General features: G+C 45.6%; 1 protein-coding gene across 6 annotated transcripts in view; it reads right to left on the bottom strand.

Moving 5' to 3' along the window:
• Positions 1 to 2,799: 2,799 nt before the first annotated feature.
• SETD1B (SET domain containing 1B, histone lysine methyltransferase) overlaps positions 2,800 to 23,638 on the bottom strand; it is a 68,958-nt gene continuing 48,119 nt past the window's right edge. For 4 of the 6 annotated variants that reach the window (XM_081893175.1, XM_081893176.1, XM_081893173.1 and 1 more), the window contains 9 exons: positions 22,352 to 22,569; positions 20,699 to 20,828; positions 19,511 to 19,993; positions 16,011 to 17,573; positions 13,012 to 13,178; positions 11,903 to 12,034; positions 10,109 to 10,228; positions 8,932 to 9,069; positions 2,800 to 7,370 (listed from right to left, as the gene is read on the bottom strand). In XM_081893175.1, coding sequence (XP_081749301.1) covers positions 7,197 to 7,370; positions 8,932 to 9,069; positions 10,109 to 10,228; positions 11,903 to 12,034; positions 13,012 to 13,178; positions 16,011 to 17,573; positions 19,511 to 19,993; positions 20,699 to 20,828; positions 22,352 to 22,569 — 3,125 coding nt within the window. In that variant the 3' untranslated portion in view covers positions 2,800 to 7,196. The remainder of the gene's footprint in view (positions 7,371 to 8,931; positions 9,070 to 10,108; positions 10,229 to 11,902; positions 12,035 to 13,011; positions 13,179 to 16,010; positions 17,574 to 19,510; positions 19,994 to 20,698; positions 20,829 to 22,351; positions 22,570 to 23,638) is intronic. The other 2 variants (XM_081893174.1, XM_081893172.1) reach the window with 1 other exon arrangement.

Genomic DNA, 23,638 nt, shown 5'->3' on the forward strand with positions numbered 1-23,638 from the left:
TTTGTCTGTTCCTGATCCCAGCATTTGGCATGGCACTTGAAAAAGGACTGTAACAGCTATGCAGTTTTGGGGCTATGTAAAAACTGCAACTTTTGAGTCATGGAATCAAGAGAGTTGCAAGAGACCTCAAAATGAATCAAGTCCAAACTCCAGGCGATGAAGGAACCCTTCCTTGTGCCATTTTTGTTGATAGGTGGCTACCTACATGCCACTGAGTGCAGCAGCACCCAGCTGCAAGATCCAGATGCTCACAAGCCAGTGATAAGTAGCCTTTCCCATTATGGTTTTTGCCCTTGTCCAATGAGGCTCTTGTTATGTGCCATGTCTGTAGAGCAGGGATGGGGAACCTGGTACCCTTCAGATATTGCTGGACCCCAAACTCCCATCAGCCCCAGCCAGTATGGCAAATGGTATGGGGTGATGAGCACTGTAGCCTGCCCTACAACAGATGGAGGACTGCAGATTCCGCCACCTCCTCTGTAGTGTAACTTTTTCTCAAAGCCCTTCAAACTTAGTGGCTATCTTCACATCATTTATTAAAATATTGTTAACCCAGCCTCTGTCCAAAGGTTTCAGGACCAGGTGTACCAATAAGTAAACAAAGCAAGCTACAAGTCAGGATCAGATAATAAATAAATAAATAATCTTAAAACACAAGCAGTCCTTGTACGACATTATGTTAGATGAATCAACACAACGGTAAGTATGTCCTGGCAAAGAAAGATGGTACAGTGGAACCTTAACTTACATACGCCTCGTTTTGTGGATGTTCCAAGTTGCGTCTGCAGCAAACCTGGAAGTAAACACCGGGTTTGCCGCGGTTCGCGCAAGCAGCTTCTGCCATCTGCACGTGCGCAGAAGCGGCTGCCGCCGCCTGCACATGTGCAGAAACTACTGCCAAATGTGCATGCACACAAGACGCCTCTTCTAGCTTCCTGTTTCGACCAGAGGATGGACCTCCGGAATGGATTATGTCCGTAAGTAGAGGTTCCACTGTATTAGGAGAGAGGAAGATGAATTTCTCTATTTACAGCTCCCACAGTGCTTGAGGAATTAATTTTTTTTTCATATTTCAGTACAAAGTGACCCAATCTGTACTTCTTGGACTAACACAAGGATGGGACTTTAGTTATCCACTGGCTTTTGTGCTTGCCAAAGTGTTATTGGCTCAAAAAAATATATCAAATGTACGTTTCAAGTAAAAAAATGCATTTCAAAATATAAACACAATCCTGCCTCTTCTAGGGGGCAGGGTGCTTCTCTTCCCAGAAGAGACATGACTAATTTCAGAAGGGCCACCAGCACACACCCAACTCACTGGCCTCCAATACTATGCTTCCTATTTGAACCAAGCTGCACAGATATCTTCAAAGCTTGATGGGCTTCATTGCATATTTTATTTCAATACAGTCCCCCCACCCGGTCCCTTATCTAGGACAGGAGTAACAAACTGCGGTCCCTCAGATATTGTTCATCACTGACCATTGGCCAAGCTGACTGGGGGCTATTGGGAGTTGGAGTCCAACAACAGTTGGGAGAACTCCTGTCCCTGTCTTGGTGCATCGCTTAAGGTTTGAGAGGTTAGCTGAGGTGCTCACCTGCCCACCACACCTGCACAATCCCATCACACCTATCCTGTACTGTCCTACCTCTTGCATATACTCCACAGTTGTACCCTGCAAGGATAAAAACTTTTAAAAAGCAAGTTCCTAGTCCTTATGGGGGGCAGTGAAAATACGCTTGTTTAGGATGAAAGCCATTAAACATATTTTCCTTTCTATATATTAAGGGCAATGGATAGGACATCTTTCAGGCTGGTAGCAACTCATTCTCCAGCTGCCGTCAGTTCAGTGGCCTGAATAGCACCATCTATGTACAAGACAGAAGTAGCAGCAGCAGGCTCAGGAGAATCCCCAGCTTTGCAGGAATAAAAAAACACTGAGGGAACAAGACCAAAATGGGGAGAAACCCAAAGCAGCTCGGTGAGGATTGAACAAACCCAGTGGCCCCCCAAAACGTTAGGGTGGAAAGCAATGGGGAGTCTTGTCTGAAGCTGGGTGCTCTGGAAGAATGCGTAGCTGGCTGGCTGGCATCCTGAAACTCCACACCATATTTTGTCGCAGGCAACAATAAGAGAACGTATTGGATCTGGTGAAAAGGTCCACCTGTTTTCCTCACAGCCAGACGCTTCCAGGAAGTTCACAAGCGGAGCATGAGGGCAATGGTCTCTCTCCTGTGCTTGGCTGGCCCAAAATATTCTGAATGACACAATGGACAAGATAGCACCTTGCTACAGCCCCAATCTCTGCACTTCAGCAGTTGCTGGCGGTCAATGTCCTCCAGGGCAGCAAGCAGGCTGAGAGGGCAGAGGTTAAGCCACAGGGCACACATGGCTCTACTTTCCAGTATTTGCCACTGCTCTGTGTCATCCCAGCTTGCACCACTGTAGCTGGCTGCCTCACAATAATTTATTACTTATATGCCACTCATCTAACTGGGTTGCCCCAGCTACTCTGAGCGGCTCCTAACAAAAAACAGTAAAAACACAACACAGCCTTGGTTCTGCCTCCCATTTTCCATGACTAATGTAATGCAAGTATCTCAGAAGCCCATGCAACCTTTGTGTCATTTCCAGAAGCTCTGCCATATGTGAATCTTCTCTTTGAGAAAGATGCATGTTCACACATCACATCTTCGTGGATATTTAGGTATTTTCAAATGCGAGTTTTCTCTTTCTATGTGCTTCCAGACGGTCCTCAATAACAATTCCTGGAGCCTAATAAACCAAACACACAGCTCTTCTGTAAGAAAAGTCAGTATATTTATGGTTTGCTTTATAAAAGTTACTATAATACAATGGTACATAGTATTCAATTCACAAAAAAAATTATGAACAAATATTTACAGCATGACATGCCCACAACAAAAAAATAAATCCACGTTCTTCTAAACAAGGTATACTGAAGACGGAGCACAGAACAGTCCCAAACTTATACAGCTGTTCAAAACAAAAGGGAACAAAAGGTTTAAAAAAATCCCAAATCTCAAAAGCAGAGATTTAATTTTGTCTTTTTTTGTTTTAAGGAACATAAAAAATAGATGCCATTTATTGCAAACCATTTTCCTTGCCCCTTTTAAAGGAGCTCTTTATTTTTCACACTGTGAATTAAAAACCGGTATTTTTACAGAATTCAGGTACAAGGACTAAGGTTTTCCCCTCCACAGTGTTTCATTTTAAGAACTAACTCCCAAATTCATAGTATCCTTTGTTCCCCACCACTGCCTTGTCCCAGAAGCTCCAGTGAGGTGAGAGCTTCATGAGAACAGACAAAGCTTCGGATGAGCAGGACTTTGCTGGCTGACAAAGACCCTGTTCATGTGGAGCAACAGAGAAGCACTGGAGCACCTTGGAGCTCCAGACCGTGGCTAATGCAATTTTCTTTGTAACCGCTACAAATACTACGTTGGTAATTGAGAAGGAACGTTATAAAATAAAATTGCCAGGGGAGGGTCAAAGTTATAGATTCACTTAAATACATTTTAGGTTGTCATTAATAGACTATACACATTTTCTTGTCTGAAATAAATAGATTTTGCACATTAAGGTATCAGAAAGGCAAATTTTAAAAAGCCTTAACTTGGCAGGGTTTTTCTTTTAAATCTTCAGCTTCTTAATGCTTCTAGTTTGATCTACGTATTTGACAAAAAAAAAAAAAGATATTTTGTACAGAATTTACATTATACATAGCTTGACACAAGCTGTAAATGGCGCCAGCTCTCCTCCCCCCACCCCAATCTCCCACTCTCTTATTGAGGTCTTGGGCTGACAATCTTTTAAAAAGGAACTCCAAACTACAATAGTCACTTTTAACAAATTATTTACATGCTTCTGAAGTACAAAGAAAACAGCCAAAAACATACAAAACAAAAATCAACATGTTTCTACAAGAAACAGTGTTTGAAGAGAAGAGTTTGAACGGCTGCTATGCACAGATGATGTGTCCATTTTAAATGTCAAAATTTCATCTCCCCCACCCTTTAAAAAACTTTTTATACAGAAATGCACTGAAATGATCCCTGAAAATAGGTCACAAACGACAAAACTGAAACAGCTCTCCATCAGAGTTTACAAATTATTTTCTCCCCCATTGTATTAATAAGCTGCTTTGACAATATAAATATCTGTCAGAGTGAGACATCACTGGCTCCTTCCAAGATTTAATCTGAAAGTGGAAACTAGAGTCAGGGAAAATGATTGTATGAAACCAAGCAGGCTGGGATGAAAGCACAGGAAAGTTCGTTTCCATTTGCTAGATAATACCAGTGTGAAAACTCAATGAAAGTCAAGTTGAATCCCGCACCCACCTTGCCCGGCCCTCCATTTGGAGTGGATGAGTCAAGGCTTGTGGGTGGGCCGACGAGACTTTGGCACTGCTCTTGGGTGGCTGGGGTTAGAGTGGAGACTTGTAGGATCAGGATTGTATCTCTAGACTGGAGCCGTTATTCCTTCCAGAGATCTGCCTCTCTTGTTTTAAGGAACATAAAAATCCTCTCCTCGTTTGGAGCAGGGACAGAGAAGCTGATCACCTTTGCCCCAAAATTATTTCCCTTCAATGCAGAGCCTTTCAAGGAACAAGAGAATAACCGGATCTGGAGCAGTCATAATTTAAAAATTTCGACCACGCTTGTGTATATACACACTTGTGTATATGAAAGAAAACACTTTTGAAAGTGTGTGTGTGTAGTCACAACTTCTCTGCCAGGAAGTTGCTTCAAGTTCCAAGCTAAGGCTATCCAGCAGAACCACGCTGATACGAGTAGCTTTAGTATTGCTGCACTTCCTTAAGAAAACAATTCGTTTAACGCACACAAAAATATGCAGGGTTAATAAATACAGAGAGGCCGCATGAGGCATCTTTCCTGCCCATGCCCTCACCTCCATTTCCAGCTGGTGTTTCTGCAGGAGATGCTGGATTATACTCCTGGCATGAGAGAGAGTATGGGAAAGGGTGGGAGCCTGTAGATAAGGCAGCTTGCTTACTATGTTCTGTGTTACATGAAATGGATGTGGCTTTCTCAAAAGGTTGGAAGCATTAAAAAGCCACACCAAAGACATGCCAAGGAGAACCTGTAAGAAAGCAGGGGGACTGGCTAAAGAACCAAGGTCACTGCCAACCTTCTGCCCTCCAGTTTTGGACCACAATGGGAGTTGTAGTCCAAAATAACAGAAGAGACCCAGGTTGGGGAAGGCTGGGATAATCTAACCAACTGAACACATGGTCCTCCATACTCAATGGCCAGAGTTTGTTCAAGCTCCTCAACCCACAAGGCCAGCAGAGACACTTTGCCCAGAAAGACACACCAGGCTTGCTTCTTCCTTTTGGCTTCTGAACCTCAAAGGGCGGAAAGCCGCCGACTTTTAGATGTTATATTTTGCAAGCAAAATTCCACTGCCTTACTATGGAAGCCATCAAGACGACACAGTAATTAGGTGTGGGTGCTGTGGGAAGGAGCAAAAGGCCTGACAGAGTATCTGTGCATCTTCCTATTTTTCTCTGGGAAATTAATTCTTAGTTTAGTCAAGTTTAAAGTCCAGTAAATTTAATGCAGGAGCAAAAGACTGAGGAGTACTGAAGATGAGCATATATTTCAATATTTGCCCGACTCAACACTCTTTTAACAGTTTTGAGACTAATTCTTTTTTTTTTTTTAAGGCACACCCCACACACTTTTCTTGCTGCAATGTTTGCTTGGGTTTTAATCAAAAAGAAGAACCCCCACTAACCTCTCCAGTGCAAACAAGCACCACATAATTATAGGACAGGCATTTGAGAGTGAGGATGTAGTCAGACCAAGAAATCTGCTTGCTACTGAAAATAAGCTTTGACCACAAAAAGTGCTGCTTTCTCAGGCCATAAAACAGTTGCTCTCCACACACACACAAACATCCACACCCAGTGGGGACCCTCCCTGCCTTACTCAACCAAACTGAGCTAAATGAGGACTAGGCTCCACTCGGCTGAGGCAGGCAGGACCTGGTTCTTTCGTCAGAAGTCTCTTCAATACTTGGGAAGGAGGAAACCTAAAAGATTGTCATTTAAGGACAAGAGCATTCTGCCAAAGGGGATGGGATGATGAGGGTGAAAAACCAAGGAGATAAAAGCAGCCGCTGACTTGGGTAGGACAGATCTTGTCCCAGCTCACCCCCCACTTGGCATCTGCACAGCCTCAATGCATTTGGAGGGAAGAGAGAGGTTTGCCCTGGTTTCCTGTGCAAGCCTCAAGTGTGTGGAGGACGTATGGAAACAGGGCTTGGTGGAACACACTCAGAGTGCTGCCAAACCAAGAGTTTCTACAGCATAGCAAGTGCTACAATAGAGGGGGAAATTTGGGGGAGGGGGGGATCCAGCTCTGCTTTTAAAAAGAAAAGGGAAGTAGTGGGTTCATTATTGGGTTCCTAAAGCTATAGTCCCCCCTCCCTCCCCCACAAGGACCAGCAGTGTGCAGAAAGCCCAGGTGGGCACCAAGGTGACAACATCAACCACAACTCTGATCCACAGAAGGGAGGAGGTATGTCCTTTTGTGCATCGCAGACCCAGACAGAATTCCCCGCCTGCTTGAGAAAGCCTCCACTTGACGTCGGTGTCCCAGCGCTCACTGCAGGCGATCCCAGCCAGCTTCCATTCGACTCATGGCCTCTTGTGTCTTTAGTCTCTGCTTCACATTTTTTGAATGTCTTTCTCCTGACCCTCCACAAGACAAAACTAATGAGTAAAAGGTAGCAGCATTTTATGGAGAGAGGAACGTGTTTAAAGGATAATAAGGGTACCTTGCTCTACCCATGAGAGCTACACCATAAAGGAGCGAGCAGAGCAGGAGGCGGGGAGAAGAGAGAGTGTTTTGATTTATGGTGCCACTGAGTAAGGGGAACGATCACGAGGGGCGGAGAGTGGTGGGGTTGTGAATCTGAAGATGAAAAGCACCTGCAGCTTGAAGAGTCCTAGTGTGCGTGTCTTCAATTTGCACTTCTCCTGACAGAAGGATAGAAAGTGCCATATAGGTTCCCCTGTCTCTTCCTCGTTTTCCTTCTTCCACCTCATCTCTCTTTTTTCTTACTTTTTTTTTTTGGCAAAAGTGCAACCACCCTCGGCTACCACAGTTTGGACACAGCCACCACGCGGCAAAAACCTTGGGCTTTAATTCAGGGTCCCTCTGCAGTTCTCGGAGCCACACAAACAGGGGATCTTTACATCCTCAATGGGGAATTTGTAGTCGTATGTAATTTCCTCATTCACATTGATGTACTGCTTCGAGTAGATGACAATCTTCTTCTGAGATTCCACTGTGATGACTTTAGCGTAGCAGTTGGGCTAAAACAAAAGAAGCAGTTAATTAAAAGTTTTGGCTTAAAGATTCTGATTCGCTTGTTTAGATTTCGGACCCATCCCTGTCTTAGTATGTGTGTGTTCTGTGTTTCTGGGAAGGGAGGCTGAAGAAACAAAAGAAAAAATTCTTTCTAGCCACCTTTTAATATACTTGAGAAGCACATATGATAAGCACAGCATTAGGCACAGAGAAAACTTAAAGAAGTTGCAAAGATCACTGGTTTAAGGTGCTGGTTTTGACCTCTAAAGCCCTACACAGCCTAGGACCCACGTACCTATGGGTATGCCCCGCGGAGGACCTTAAGGTCCACAAATGACAACACTTTGGAGGTCCCAAGTCGCGAGGTGGTTAGATTGGTCTCAACTAGGGCCAGGGCCTTTTCAGTACTGGCCCCAACTTGGTGGGACGCTCTGTCACAAGAGACTAGGGCCTTGCGGGACTTGACATCTTTCCGCAGGGCCTGCAAGACAGAGCTGTTCTACCTGGCCTTTGGTTTGAACTCAGTCTGACCCTTATGTTTTCCCTCCCCTTATGGTTTTGATCCATGGGCTACTTTTAAAATGAGGCTGCATTTTAAATTGCATTTTAACCTGTATTTTAAATTTTCCCCTCCCCCATTATGTTTTTATTGTAATTTTACTGGTGTTAGCCGCCCTGAGCCGGGCTCTCGCCGGGGAGGGCGGGGTATAAATAAATTTTATTATTATTATTGATAAACAGGTATGAGGAGCAGGGGAGGGAAATCAAAACTGAAGAGCAGAGAGGCCACTGGAATGGGAAGGTCCACTCACCCACCAACCCATATGGACTGTCTACCCCTACAAGTTTGTTGCCCCACTGTGATGACAGTTGGAGCCACCAGGGGACACAAAAATGAATTGGGGGGTGGGGGTGGGGAGGTGACAGGGGCTTGGAAAGGGGAGACGCTGCCACGACCCAGGTGACGCCAGGGAGAAGGGCCAATTTTGAATGGATCTCTCAGGGCCATCCACTTGCCCCTGCCTGCAGTTGAGATAAAGCCAGGACACAGGGTGAGCCTGTGGCAAAGCGGTGGGTGTCTTCCATCCCTCTGCACATGGGGATGAGGGCTTGCCACAACAAGATTGTGGGCTTGGCAGCAGCAACTGCAATGAGGAAAAAACCAGGACCAGGGTAGCCCTCAGCAGCTGGTAATGGAGAGCAGAGGAAGAGGCGGTGTTGGGGGTGGCAGCGTTGCGTCCTGGAAGCTTTGCTTTGATGATACCCCCCGCCTGCCCCTGCGAACAACAGCCCTAGTCTGGATAGCAGCAGCTGCTGATGCAGTGAGATCAGTGGCAATGGTGGCTCCTACTGCCTGGGCAGCAATGAAGGAAGCCCAGATGCAGCCCAGTTGCCACACCACAACCGGACCAGGCAGGGCTGGCAAGGGGAGCAAGCAGAGAGCAAAAGCACTTGTGTATGTGTGTGTGTGTGTGTACACCTACACACCCTTTCACATTTAATACAGGAATAAAGTCTGATGCCACCAAGTGAGTGGTGGAGCTTATAAGGCAAAGTAACACTTACATTGCAACTGTGGTTAATAAACCTGGCGAAGTTTCCACACTTTGTTGCATCTATAATCGTGTCGTGGTCAACCCTGAACATGTAACTGCTGCCAATGCCTTCGTCCTCATACCGCTTCTCTCGCATGTCAGCAATTACCTGCAGAACAAGCCAAAGGTCACAAGAGCTACCTTCCAAGAGCAGCCACATTCAGAAAGGGAGAGAAGAGGGACCAAACCAAAGAGGTGACACCTGTCAGAATTTTGCTGCTCACCATTTTATAAAGACCCTCCATGGCTGAAAGTAGAAAGATTTCAAAAGGTAAACACAGAGAGCAGCATTTTCACAGGGATACTGGCATAGGAGACGGCAATACAGCCGACTCACAAGTTGTGTGCATTTGACTAGTGTGGTTGCAGTTCTATGTGCTTGGCAGCTGGCCAGAACTCAACCACACAAATTAAACACAGCAAGGCAGACAGCATAAAAGCTCTTTCCGTGCCAATCCCATGCAATACCTTCCCAGAGCCCAGGGAGCAGGACTGAAGCAGCCACCTTGGGCTGCAAAATCTTGTAGGGCGGCACCCCACCCACCCAGCTCAGTGTTGACAGCAGCAGCTTCTGATTAGAACTCGCAGAACTTTTCACAGAGCTTGTGAGATCTCACGTAAGATCTTGTGAGAGTTCTGCATCATCTGGTGAGATTTCAGGTGAGGGGCAGCACCTTCCTGTTTCACATCAGGTGTCAAAATGGGGTGGGCCACCCATGCTGGTAAAAAGGCAGAAAGCTTAAAAGATCTCAATTTTGCATGGGGAGGGGGCAAGGCCCACTTGGAAAAGTAAGAATGGCCAAAGGGGGGCAGTTCTGGGGTTGTCATTGCTGCTGTACAGAACAATGCATGTATCAGACCTTCAATCTGTAAATAAAGCATTTTAAACTTTCTGAACGATGTGTGGTCTGTTTATTGCCAGAGGGGCAAAAAGAAACAGAGTGCTGTAAGTGGACTAAATGGGATAGAAGGGGAACAGCATTGCCCACCTGCAGGCTGACATGGGACAACACATTCTGCCCCCTCGCTCTGCTGTATGTGCAAGGGGGCTCAAAGGCCACATGGGGCTCACACCACTCTATGGGTTGGAACTCCGAGGTTTCAAGGATCCAGCCCAATCCCGAGTCGCGTGGCTCCTCTCCTCTTACCTGCCGGATATTCTGCCCCACGTACTCAATCACCATCTCGTCAGCAGCAATGGGCTCCATTGCAAAGAGTCCCCAGTCGTGAATGTGACTCTTGCAGAATTTTAGCTTTTTCTTCCGGAACTGTGTGATGGGGAAGAGAGACAAGCAAAAGGGTGCCTGTAAGCCATTTGTTCGAAAACCGGCACAATGCTGAAGCAGACTGAGCACAGCGGGGCTTACAACCCAGCAACATGGCATTCAGAAGAACCATTTCTAAATAAGCCAAAACCACGTTTTAGAGGCTGCTTAGCTTGGGCCATGGCAGCCAGTGCCCCTTCCTGCCACACTTCCATTTTTAATGCTACTTTATCAGAGTAACAGAGAAACATGTAGAATATAAAATAATGGCAGTCCGTAAAAACTAATATGGAGTTACTTGAAGAGAACAGGCACTCCTGTTTGATATAACTTGTTCTTCCCAGGCCATCTCCAGGGTGTGAGGAACTGCATTAAAGCCAACATGGTAATTTGGAACAAAACCACAGTCATGAGTTTTCTAAAGTCATTTAGATTATTTAATTGCCATTTTATTCCCTGCTTGTGTAAATAATAAAACTGTTGGTTCAAACATTTTTGTCCTTTCAAGATTTGCAGCCAAGATGATCAAGGGTCTGGAAACCAGGCCTTACGGGAAATGGTTGAAGGAGCTTTTAACTTGGAAAAGAGGAAACTGAGAGAAGATAGGATAGCCATCTTCAACTATCTCAAGGGCTATCATATGGAGGAGGGAGCAAGCTTGTTTTCTTCAGCTCTGGAGGGAAGGAGTCAAACCAATGGCTTCAAGTGACAAGAAGATTCTGACTAAGCAGCAGGAAGAACTTTCTGACAGTATGAGCTGTTTGACAGCGGAAAGGACTCGGAGGTTTCGAAGCAGAGGTTGGATGGCCATCTGTCATGGATGCTTTAGCTGGAATTCTTGCATTGCAAATGACCATTGGGATACCTTCCAACTCTGCAATTCCACAGTTCTATTATTTTGGGTGAGTTTTTCATTTAGGGCCCGTGCCATACTTCAGTATACAAATAAGTTGAATTGGAACTCCTTTAAAGGTAAAGGGACCCCTGACCATTAGATCCAGTCGTGACCCACTCTGGGATTGCGGCACTCATCTCGCTTTATTGGCCGAGGGAGCCGGCGTACAGCTTCCGGGTCATGTGGCCAGCATGACTAAGCCACTTCTGGCGAAACCAGAGCAGCGCACGGAAATGCTGTTTACCTTCCCGCCGAAGCGGTACCTATTTATCTACTTGCACTTTGACGTGCTTTCGAATTGATAGGTTGGCAGGAGCAGGGACCGAGCAATGGGAGCTCACCCCGTCATGGGGATTCAAACCGCCAACCTTCTGATCGGCAAGCCCTAGGCTCTGTGGTTTAACCCACAGCGCCACCCACGTCCCTGGAACTCCTTTAAATCTCTCCAAATTTTGGCAACCATCATTCTACTTGCCACAAATGTATCTCCAATTAAGTTTTTTTATGCAATTCCAATTAACTGTAATGGTGCCAACTGAGGGATTTTAACCATTCATTCTCCAGCTACTTTTCTCAATTCCTGGAATTTCTTGAAATGTCACATCCCAGAATTCCTGCTACCCTTCAGGCCTTCTCTTAAAGGGACTTGCAGATTCCTTCTGCAAAGCTTGCCCCAAAAACCACAGCAACATGATTTTAACCCTTTCCTGCCATTCCTCAATCAAATACTTCGTCACTTGGAAGTAAATGGAGGCTTCCAAGAGGGAAGCTGCACAACTTACCTTGAGCTGGTTGAATTTGAGCAAGTCACTGTCGCAACTGCCGGGTAAGGAGGACAGAAGCCTGCGTTGCTCGGACCTCCTCTCGGAGCCAGCCCGGGTGGAAACGTGCACCTGGGCAGGGATGCTCATTCCCTGAGGACCAAAACCAGGACAGCATAGCAGTTAGCAAGCAGGTGAGCGGAACTGGTCTCAGGCAGGTTTAGCTTCAAGGCTGGGGTGAGCTCAGTGACACAGCATCTGCACTCTGAGAAATATTTTTGCTCAGGATCCCAGAGAGCTGCTCAAAGATGGCAGACTGGCCCATAGCCAAGGGGGAGTGCAGCCCATGCTTATCCTGCAGAGGGCGCCAGGCTCAATCCCTGCGGCCTGAAGGAAGAGGGAAGGTGGCAAGGAAGACCAGGGCTGGATGCCCATAGCCAGTCAGAGGAGCCAGTAGTGGGAGAGGTGGAACTATGGCTTGCCGCAGCATAAGCCAGCCACCCACCCACCAACCTGGTGTCCTCCAGATGTTTTGGGCTATAACTCCCATCATCCCAAGCCAACACAGCTGTGTAGTGGTCCAAAACAACTGGCAAAAAGTGGTGTAACGTAAATTCATATACTATTGTTTTTTGCTGACTTGATCATAAAGCAGTTACTTACTAGGCAAAAGGTTCCTGCACTTCAGGCAGTTGGACCATTCTATGATGCTATTCTATATAGAGAACATTCTATTCTTTTAAGTGAGCTAATAAAATATATTAAATCCTATTAAAAATTAACCCCCAAACTAAATGCTCCCCACCCACCCACAAGTTTGTCCTGCCGCCTTTCCTAGCTCTTTTTCTGCTCCACTCTTCTGGCAAGGGAGAACGCACCCCAGCTGACTTGCCTGCCACATTGTCCCATTTATACCCCCTAACATCTCATATCCCTGCCTGCCACCATCTCCAGACGGTTACAATTAATTCAGCAACTCAAGGGTGCAATTCAAATGCCATGTCTTTTCTGCCCCCAAACTGTAAGAGGGTTCAAGTGGACTTCAGAGAGGAAGGAGGGAGGGAGGTGCCTGCAGAACTCCCAGCCAGAAGGGGACAGCAAGAAGAAAGAAGAGGGGACCCGTCCTTTACCTGCGTGTCGGCAGGAGGCTCCTCTGCAAATGCACGGCTGTTATTGAGGTATTTCAGTTTGTCCTTCTTGTCGATCTTGTAGTAGCCTTCGCTGCGGGCACAGCCTGTGACGTGCTCCCGCATCCCATCATCCCGTTTTTTCTTCTTTGGAGTAGAAAAGCTGGTTGGTGGACTCCACGTTAAGGAAAAACCCAGGAAAGATATGGGCGCCAAGGGCCCTGCAATTATGCCAGCAAAGCTTGCTGGGCCCTTGGCCCTAAGCCAGAGATGGGCAACATTTTCTAGCCCAAGGGCCTCCTTGCCACCTGGGCCACTTTCTGGGGCTGAATACCAGTGGTGGGCAGGGCCAGAGGGGAAAGTAGGTGGAGAAATAGGTGTGACTTTTACCTTTGCAGAGTCTGCTACATTCTGGCCACAAGAAAGTCGGGAGTTTTCTCTCTCTCTCTCTCTCTCTCTCTCTCTCTCTCTCTCTCTCTCTCACACACACACACACACACACACACACACACACACACACAGCCTCCATCTAGGTAAGCATGAAAAACTTTCATGATGAAAATATGTAACAAACAAACGAGTTAAAAATCAGAAGAGGTAAAATGATTGCCTACCTAGGGGTGTCTTCAATACCTGGTGGAATGCCAGTCCCAATGGGGCCTCTTGTTCTTCAGCAGAGAGGGCATTCCACAACACTGGAGCCACCAGAGGAAGAGCCCACCTTTGTGCTACCGCAAGCCAAGCATCATCCAGCCATGTCAAAGCTATCTGGGTATCATTTGCTGATCTTAATGCTCTTATCTAGCAGTGGAGGGGAAGGTGCTTTTTCAGGCATTAGATAGAGGAATCTCTCCAATATGTATTTGGTAAGGGAGTGGAATTTCCCATTTTCTCTTTAGGCAGATCACTATGTAACAACTGCCAGACACAAAGCATGTCAAAAGTACCGTAATCTTCCACTGAACCATTGGCAGAGGAGCATGCTAAGTTTGCAAACTCATCAAGCAGAACTGAATTGTGCCTGACAAAGAGTTCTGTGAAATGCTAGGGTTGCATATCATTTTTACTAAACAAAATGATGCCAATAGATGGTACTAAGCAAAAAGTTTTAACTTGGTGTTCTGCCTTTATTTTTTCATTATTATATTTGGGGGGGGGAGGGGATGCTGAATTTGTTGGTGTTTTAATTATATATCGATTTTATAATTTATTTTAAACTTGTAAACAGCTTGGAAGCCATTTTGGCATGTTAGTGGTAAAAAGGTACCCCTGCCCGTACGGGCCAGTCGTGTCTGACTCTAGGGTTGCGTGCTCATCTCGCTCTAGAGGCCGGGAGCCGGCGCCGTCCAAAGACACTTCCGGGTCACGTGGCCAGCGTGACGAAGCTGCAGCTGGCGAGCCAGCACCAGAGCAGCACACGGAAACGCCGTTTACCTTCCCGCTATAAAGCGGTACCTATTTATCTACTTGCACTTAGGGGTGCTTTCGAACTGCTAGGTGGGCAGGAGCTGGCACCGAACGACGGGAGGTCACCCCGCCGCAGGGATTTGAACCGCCGACCATACGATCGGCAAGTCCTAAGCACTGACGTTTTACCCACAGCGCCACCCGCGTCCCAGTTAGTGGTATATAATAATAAATAATAATAATAATACCACCAGAATGGCTACAATGTTTAAAAATTAGTAGTGCTTTCAAAATAAAAGATGCTGCACTTGCATATTACTAATTTTCACCTGTATTTTGAATTAGTTATGTTATTCATCACTGTTTCAGTTGCTACCACAACAATGCTTAGCAAAAATTATTTATATGTCATCGTCATCAGCACCATTCCATTTCTAAGATTGCAGACTAGGAAAAGGTCCGAATGTCTGTCCAGTTCCAGTGCTCCAAGGAGGCCAGCACTTTAAATAGGGGTTTTAAATCTTTGCCACAGCAGGCGTCTCTAAAAACTCTTGCTTTAGTATGAAACAGTCAACTCAATTGGCAGAATTGTTAAGTAGAGCAAGAGGTTTTGCTGTGGTGTGAAACAGCACACTCCATGGGACAAGGGAAGACTAACCTCAACAGGATGATATCAACAAATGGGATATATTAGGAAGTTTGGGGGCTTAATGTCAGAACTGCTTTTTGAGCCCCCCAGCCCGTTGCACAGAAGAACCTTGAAATTCTGCAGATGTGTGTAGTAAGAACAAAAACAGGTTTTCATGCGCTTGTAGAAGCTACAAGTCATGTAAAATTTAGCCCAGTATTTCAGGGCCAAAAATACATTTGTATCTGATGACTGCAAATAATCATTACAGCAATGCCCAACTCTTTTTATGTAAAAGGCCCTTTACAAAAATGTAAGAAGAGCCTGCTGGATTAAGCCAGCCAATTGCCCATCTAGTCCAGCATCCTGCCCACACAGTGGGGAACCAAATTTCTGTAGTAAACCTGTGGTTTCCTGTTATTGTCTTTGACTGTAGTTATGGCACTGTCAGTTACGTTCAGGAGTCCAGCCAGACACCTTTAGAAACAGGGCTTTGCCCAGTCAAGGGAGTTCAGGAACTGCTGAGCAGCCTGCTCATGAGTTACTGTTTCTGCTCCTCTTATACAGCTCCTAGAGAGGAACAACTGGGTCCTTTTTTGGCCAGGATGGTGGTCCAGTCATTGCTGAAGAGACATATTTGCTGAATGACATTAATAAATAGGAAATATTAAATAGTCAAGTTTGCTATTTTAGCAACTAAATTTAGAAAGGATTTTGTGGACAACAGTGCATTAGACTAAGTTCTGTTTCTTATTCCCCTTTTTAAACAGTTTCTGGAACTGACCTGTTATTACCATATGTAGTGTATATATTTTCATATTTTTTCTGCAATATTGTTAAGGCTTACAACAAAATTACCAACCAAGTACAGCAATGCCCAATAAAACCAGCTCCTCAAAAACAATACATTCCCAAGGAAGCCCAATCTGGTAATCCAGCAAAAAAAGAAAAAGGGAAAAAAGGATATGAGGATGGTATACCCAAAGGGTATCATTGAGCCAGTCCATGCCATTGTCTTGCTGCAACAAGTGATCGTATGTAACACACAGGAAATGGATATCCTCTTCATCAATGCCCCCATTCCAAATGTCATATAAAATGGTCATCTCTTCAAACTCAGAGCGGGGCCTGAAGTGATACTGATGAGGGGAATACTCAGGGGAAGGAATTGTTGGAACGTCCTCCGGCCTCTTTTTCTGTCGCCTCCACTGTCTTTTGGATTTCAGGTAGGCCTCTTCTTCTTTCAAGTCCTCGTTCCACTGGTTCTCCAGCTCCTTAAAGGGAAGCTTCTCAGCTAGAACATCTGGGGTGAGCTTGTCATGGAAGCCTTCATTCCGGAAATCCAGGGTCACTGCTTCCGGATCTTTCAGGGCATAGAAAGCCTCTGGGTGGCTACTCAACAAATCTTTGCTCACAGCACTTTCAGTCAAGACAACTGGGATGGGAAGAAGAGGAGGCTCAATGGGCTTGCCAGAATAGGCATCCAACATAGGGCCCAATGGAGAGGATCGTTTCGGCCGCCCTGGTTTCCTTTTGATGGGCAAGACAGAGGAGGGAGGCTGAGGCAGGAGAGGAGGGGAAGCCACAGAGACTTCTGGGTAGGGCAAAAGGGGCCGTGCCTCGGTGGTGTACTCCTCTAGAGGCATCTTTGAGTCCACAGAAAAGCTAGGGAGAGCAGCAAGAGGTACTGGCTGGCTAGGGGGCAAGTCGAGACGTGCAAGGAAAGCTGGGACAGGCGGACTGGCAAAGGGAATGGGGGAGGGAACACTGTTCATGCCAGCCAGTAAGGAAGCACCAAGAGGTTCTTTAAAGACTTTCTCATCAGGTTCGTCTTCAGAGGGCTTCCTGCCTGACGAAAGGCAAGGAAGGGTAGCACCAGGCTCTGGGAAAGTCGGGGTGAAAGTGAAATCCCTCCCAGGCGTCCGAGGAATGCCGCCACTGTTGATCCCGGGGGACTGGGATGGGTAGGAAAAGGGGCTTCCTGGGACCTGAGGGGAACTTAAGGTCAAGCTGCTTCCTGTGAGAGGAGCATCGTTGCCAGGGGTGGCAGGGACAGTGTCCGTGCTCTGGGACTTGGAGAAAGTGTGAGAGCACTTGGCTGCAATGTCCCGTCCAGGAGTCCGAGGGAGCTCTTCTTCCGGGGCTGGTTTGGTCATGCTTAACTGATCCGGGAACTGCTCTGGAAGGAGGAATGGCTCCTCTTTACCAGATTTGACTGAGGGGAGGGGAAGCGAAGAGGGTGGCACCACACTGAGCGGAAGCCCAGGAGACTCCAAGTGAGCCTGCCGCTCTCCTCCGGGAGTCCAAGGGAGACGGTCCTCTTCCTCGGCTGAGCGGGACTGTCGGCTTTTTGCTGGGGCTTCAGAAATGTTGTTGTCCGGCTTGGTGAAAAAGGAGGTACTGCTGGCCAAAATGTCTCCAAAAAGCCCCACCGGCGTTGGTGGACAGAGGTTTTCTTCATCCTGACTCTCTGGCTGTGGGCTGACCAGCGTCTCAGGCTCCAGCTCGACATCGGGTTCAGACTCTTCCTCTAGAAAGAAATACACAGAGGAGCAAATGACACACCTTAAGGAAACACACCGTGGTTACAAAACTGCCTGAAGACTGGAAGGGACGCAAAGGGCATTTACCCCAAACATCTGGGGCTGGGAATGGAAACAGGATCTATACAGCCGGCAGACTGAAGGATGTTCACGGAGCACCGAGGTAAGAACCCACTTGCAACCTCCTGCAAAGCTCCACTAAGTCTTCAAGGATGCAGCTAACACATTTTCAAATCCCTGTCTAAAATCACAATGGCTAGAACTGTGCCATTAAAAAAGCAAATTTCACGCCAGATACCCACTGGTATCTACTTGGGCAGTCAGCACAAAGTGCACACAATCCTAATTTTCAGCAGTTTTTCTACATCATCTTTGCCACCACATACTGACAAACCCAGTGGACAGAGAAGGCAGGCTGAACGAGGAAGTGAGATGGGGAGGAGTTAGCAGCCAGCAGCAGTTCTGTTTAGCTGATCGGAGGACTTGTGAACAGGGGTGTTTGAGAGGGCGCTTTGAGGATGAAACCTGGAGTGCTTTCTCATAGAGCACGCAGAACCATGTGGTAGGGTAGGAGAGCTGAAAATAATGCCAATATATTTCACATCTGACAACCAATGCACCCCTTGGGTTTCAGATAATACATGGGTAGACGAGTCTTAAAAGCACAGGACACAAATGGCTCTCTAACTGCTATGGTTGCTTGACGCTACTCAGATTAGAGTAATACACTTCCAGAATTAATGCTAAATACATTACTTCTGGTAAATGAGCCACCATATGATCGGACTCGTGTGTCCTTTCCCCTTTCCTACCCATGTGCTTATTCCCTTCCTCTTTCACAACAAATTGTGAGTTACCATGACATTTGAACTAGCAAACCATTGTTTATGTGCAAACCACATAACTGGAAACCATGGTTCTACAGAAGAAACCAGGCTGAAACTCATTTTCATAAATGCCAAGCCATATTGCTACATCTGAACTGAGTTCATGTTTAAAAAAAGAAGCTGGAACAACTATTATGACTTAATTGCCATGTCACTGGAACACCACAACGCTATCAATTACTTTGTTTGGTCTTAGAAATAGAGCTGGGTGATATATTGATAAATTGTCTGAAACTGGTATGGTGTTCAGATCACAATACTGCATCCAAACAATTTGAGCTGGCAATACATTGCACCAGCTCAAATTGCCTGCAGACAGCAAAGGTGCAGGCAGACAGGCGGAGCACCTTATTGGACTCTGTCTGCCTGCCTGCACGTGCCTTTGAGGAAGCCCCTGCACTGCCCCTCCAGCTCACATGAATCAGAACAGCATCAGGGCTCACTCAGCTGAGGGGCGGGAGGCTTCCTGCTTTCCCCAGCTCATGCAAACCAGAGCAGTATCAGGGTTTGGTAGGGCTGGGCAATGTATCTCAGCTGCTTCTACTTCCCGTAAGGTGGGTAGGAAGAAGTAGCTAAGATACATTCCAGAGTCAGACATCATGAGATATCAGCATATCACAGTATTTAGTTGCTGATATATCACAATGCTGAAAACCAGATATTGCCCAGCCTTGCTTAAAACTATTTAGTTGCTGATATATCACAATACTGAAAACCAGATATTGCCCAGCCTTGCTTAAAACTAAACATGGAGATTGAAAAGCAGCCACTCGTATTCAGATCAGGAACTTGAACAAGAAATCCTAAGAGCAAGGCTAAGAGAGGCCTTTAAATCAAGATGCTGTTGAACTAGACAGAATTTGAAACCAGCACAAGACACATTAAGGCTGCTTCTGATGTGATCCTGTTCAGCCTTAAATCCCACAAGCCATTCCTACATCAGCCCATGTGCCCAAACTTTATTTCAGAATGAGCTACACGTTCAGCTGTTCTATGATTCACAGGTCTTTTGCAAAACGGTCAAAATTGCCCCTCACCTGGCATGCACACTGGTGACAACTGTAGCTTCTCCTCCTGGGCTCTCTCAATCACCACCAGCACTTCAGCCACAGACTGCTGGAGCAGTTCCCCACTTTCCTCCTCTGCATGCTTGACCTCTTCCTTCTGCTCCTCTCCTTCTGGCATCAAAGGCTCCGGAAGAACTAGAGGAGTCCCTTCAATGTAATCGTCCACTGGAAACAATTCCAGGATGGTCTCCTTCTGATCATCGTCTTCAGCCTCTTGAGTGAGAGACTCAGGGGCCAGCTGGGTAGGCAGGGCTTCTGTTTCTTGCTGCAGAGACACTCTTTCTTCATCTTCCACCTGCTCCTCATAGTCCTCTTCCTCTTCCCCTTCCTCTTCCTCCTCCTCCTCCTCGTCTTCATCAGAATCAGAGCTCGTCCCAAATTCTGAGGATTCCTCACTTTCATCAGATGACTCAATCTCTGCTCCAGAGGAGGCAGGACTTCCTACATCTTCTGCTGGAACACAAAAAACACATTTGGTCAGGACAGGCAAGAGAAATTAATTAGAAGCATAAGATTTCCATTTGCTTGTTTTTTCTCTCCCTCCCTGTCACATATCCATGCTAGACAGCTCCCTAAGTCTTTATAAAACCATCTGTTCTGGTAGCCATTGAAATGGCCCAAAGCAATGCGCTGTGTGAAAACACTTTTTATCCTGAATGTACCATAGTTTACCTGGACAGTAGAAGGTTCAAGGTTTTTTTTTAATGTAGAAGTAAAAGAGAAGCTGTCTTCTCACCATACAGAATTTTACCTGCCCTTAGTAATTTTTTATCTCATATTAACAGCCCTAACTTCTTGTACATCTCTTTGTAAGACAATGCTAACCTCCCCACTTTTAATTTCAGTTGCTTTAAGTGAGTATTTCATGTTCTGCATTTCATTCTTTTAGGTGGGACACCTAGAACTGCATACGGCATTCTAAACTTGAGTGCCTGTTAAATTATACTATTATATGACAATACTTGCTGCGTTATCTTCAATCCCTTTCAGGATAGCTCATGAAACTGAGCTTGCCTCTCACACTGCTGAAGGTCCTGCTGAGCTTTTGTTCTAATGAGCACCAGTTAAATATTACCTGGAGATCTGGACAATGGCTCATCTAGTCAGCTAGTCAAAACATCAAGATCTTATTTACTTAGAGCTAGCAAGACATCATACCTTCTTCAGAATCTTGTTCCTCTTCCTTTCCACTTGTTTCTGCTTCAACCTCTTCTTCATCATCATCGTCGTCATCATCATCATCATCTTCTTCCTCCCCTTCCTCTTCATTGAGGTCTTCCTCCTGTTCCTTGAGAGAGAAGGCATTTTAAAAGTGCAACAAACACTCATTTTTTTGCAGGTGGGGGAGCACGTTGACCGAGGGCTTATATTATTACATAAGAAAGAGGTCGTGCCATTGTGGCACATCTGGTATAATGTCTAGATAAAAAGATAGGCTGGTGGACTCAGGACATGCAATATGACACTTTTTTATAGAATGGAAGACACATTTAAAGTTTTTTTAAGGGGGGAAATAAGCTACAGAAATATTTCAAAACTCAGAAAAGCAACACATATGAACATATCTAATCAATTGTAGCTACACAAAGCGATATCCCAAACAGGGCTGGATTAACCATTAAGTGAAATAAGTACATGCTTAGGGCATCAAGGGAAGGCGGCACCACAGGGATTTTCCACTGCCAGATTTTTAACATTAATGGTCACAAACTGCTCTGCTGAGCATCAATTTTCTCAACTGAAGTGTATTAAAAATCCCAACGGAACAACTATGCAACAAGACAGGCTGGATGCCTTATCTTTACTAAGCATAGAAGCAGATGTGTTACATAAGATTAGTTTTTAGGATCTGATCAAAGACTTTGACATTAGTAAAAGCAGGAGAAAATGTTTCAAATATAAAGTGAAAATATACAAAAATAAACATTCTTTTCCATCTTAATGCAGGTTTTGTTCCATTCTGAAAAATAAAAAAATATTTTACCGTTTATTATTGTTTATATTTTGAATTAGATATGTATGGGGGCACCAGAAATTTTTAAGTGCTTAGGGCCTCTAAAGGTCTTGACTCAGCCCTGATTCCAAGCAATATCTAGAATGTAAGCAAGGAAGAAAGAAAATTTTGTGGCTAGGGGGGAGCAGCCTGCCACAAAACTCATCTTTCCCTTTGACTTAGCAACTTAGCCCCAGTGGGGCTACCTTTGAAGGTGACCTGGAAACTACAACTAATCCAGAATGCGGCAGCTAGACTGGTGACTGGGAGCAGCTGCCGAGACCACATAAAAGACCTACATTGGCTCCCAGTACGTTTCTGAGCACAATTCAAAGTGCTGGTGCTGACCTTTAAAGCCCTAAACAGCCTCGGTCCAGTATATCTGAAGGAGCATCTCCACCCCCATTGCTCTGCCTGGACACTGAGATCCAGCTCCAAGGGCCTTCTGGTGGCTCCCTTGCTGCAAGAAGCCAAGTTACAGGGAACCAGGCAGAGGGCCTTCTCGGTAGTGGCGCCCACCCTGTGGAACACCCTCCCACCAGATGTCAAAGAGAAGAACAACTACAAGACTTTTAGAAGACATCTGAAGGCAGCCCTGTTTAGGGAAGCTTTTAATGTTTGATGCATTACTGTATTTTAATATTTTTTTGGAAGCTGCCCAGAGTGGCTGGAGAAGCCCAGCCAGATGGGCAGGGTATAAATAATAAATAATAATAATAATAATAATAATAATATTATTACTATAAGAGGGAGGTGCTGGCTTTCACTCACACATACACAGCCAAGAGAAAAAAGCCCAGGTTGGTTGTGGGACCTACCTTGTCAGAAACGGATTTCATCACCCCTTCCCCTTCCTCTTCCTCCTGCTCGGCCTCCTTTTCAGAAGACGATTCCTCCTCCTTGCCTGAATCCTCCTCTTCTCCTTCACTGTCTAGTTCCAGCGGCCTTCCGGGTCTCCTCCTGAGGCCGACCACTTCACCATCTTTCTTAGAGATGTCTGAGGCTGCATCCGGCAGGTCTCGATCTCGTTCTGATTCTGGGAGTGTGAAAATGCATGAAAAAGTTGAAGCAGCAGCCAGCCATGACATTCCCAAAGTGACAAAAATGGATTCCTGCCTTAGAAAACTGAAAGTAGGTGGGTTTTTAAAAAGTGTTTTCTTTCACTTGCTCATTTGTTAAATAAATAGATTTTAAGAAGAAAGAAAATGCAGCTAAGGAAATGTGCTCGATACTTGTGTCACCTTGAAAATATGTTACGTGTTAGGAGAAACTACATACTTGGCGTTATTCTATCTCCCATGTATATAACACACCAGAGAAGTGGGAGTCATTATGATGGGCCCTGGGTTTAGGTGGGAAAGGAGCAGCTGAATGCCACATTGTACCCCACATCTGAGTTCTCTCTCTAGAAGAAAGAAGGCAACCATGGAAGGAGGCTTTGCTATCACTACAGCAGTGTCCTCAAGTCTAGCATTTTGGCCTTTCCTTAGGAGTCTTAGGGTCCGGTTAAATCTCGTGAAGGTTAGTTATAGGAGGATAAAGGGACTCACTCCAACAGCTTCACAGAAAAGGTGGTTTTTGAGGGATGGATCTGAAGGAAGAGAATGCCTGTGGCGGATGGAAACATTTGGTTCTTCTGTGCACATGGGATCTGTATCTCTGGACATGCACCCTATGCAAGGATTTATTTTTCAAGGCACCATTTCTGACACATTGAAAAATAGGGGAAGAAATGTCCATCCCTCAAAAATCACCTGAATGTTTGGGAACCTCAGAGCTTTTAATCCAATACATTCAATATGATAAAATGTTTTCAGTGCATTAGTGGCACAATCCAGTCCATGTGAAAAGTGCTAAAAATTAACCACTGATTACATCTAGGGGCACGTAAGCCTGTGCTTATTGCTGCCACCAAGGTCCATGGGACTGCAAAGCTTAACATGGCTGGTTGCACCCTATGAGTTTAGGAAAAAGAGGTTGAGAGTGGGCCTTGCTTGTTAGCTGCAATCTGGCTTCCTTAAATCTTTCAAGAAGATGGTATGCAATATAGGAAGTACACCAAAACTTTATCCCGGTCAATAGGGCTTAAATGCACAGCAAAGGAA

This window comes from Podarcis melisellensis, assembly GCF_964234715.1.
Source record: "Podarcis melisellensis genome assembly, chromosome: 16".
NCBI lineage: Eukaryota > Metazoa > Chordata > Lepidosauria > Squamata > Lacertidae > Podarcis > Podarcis melisellensis.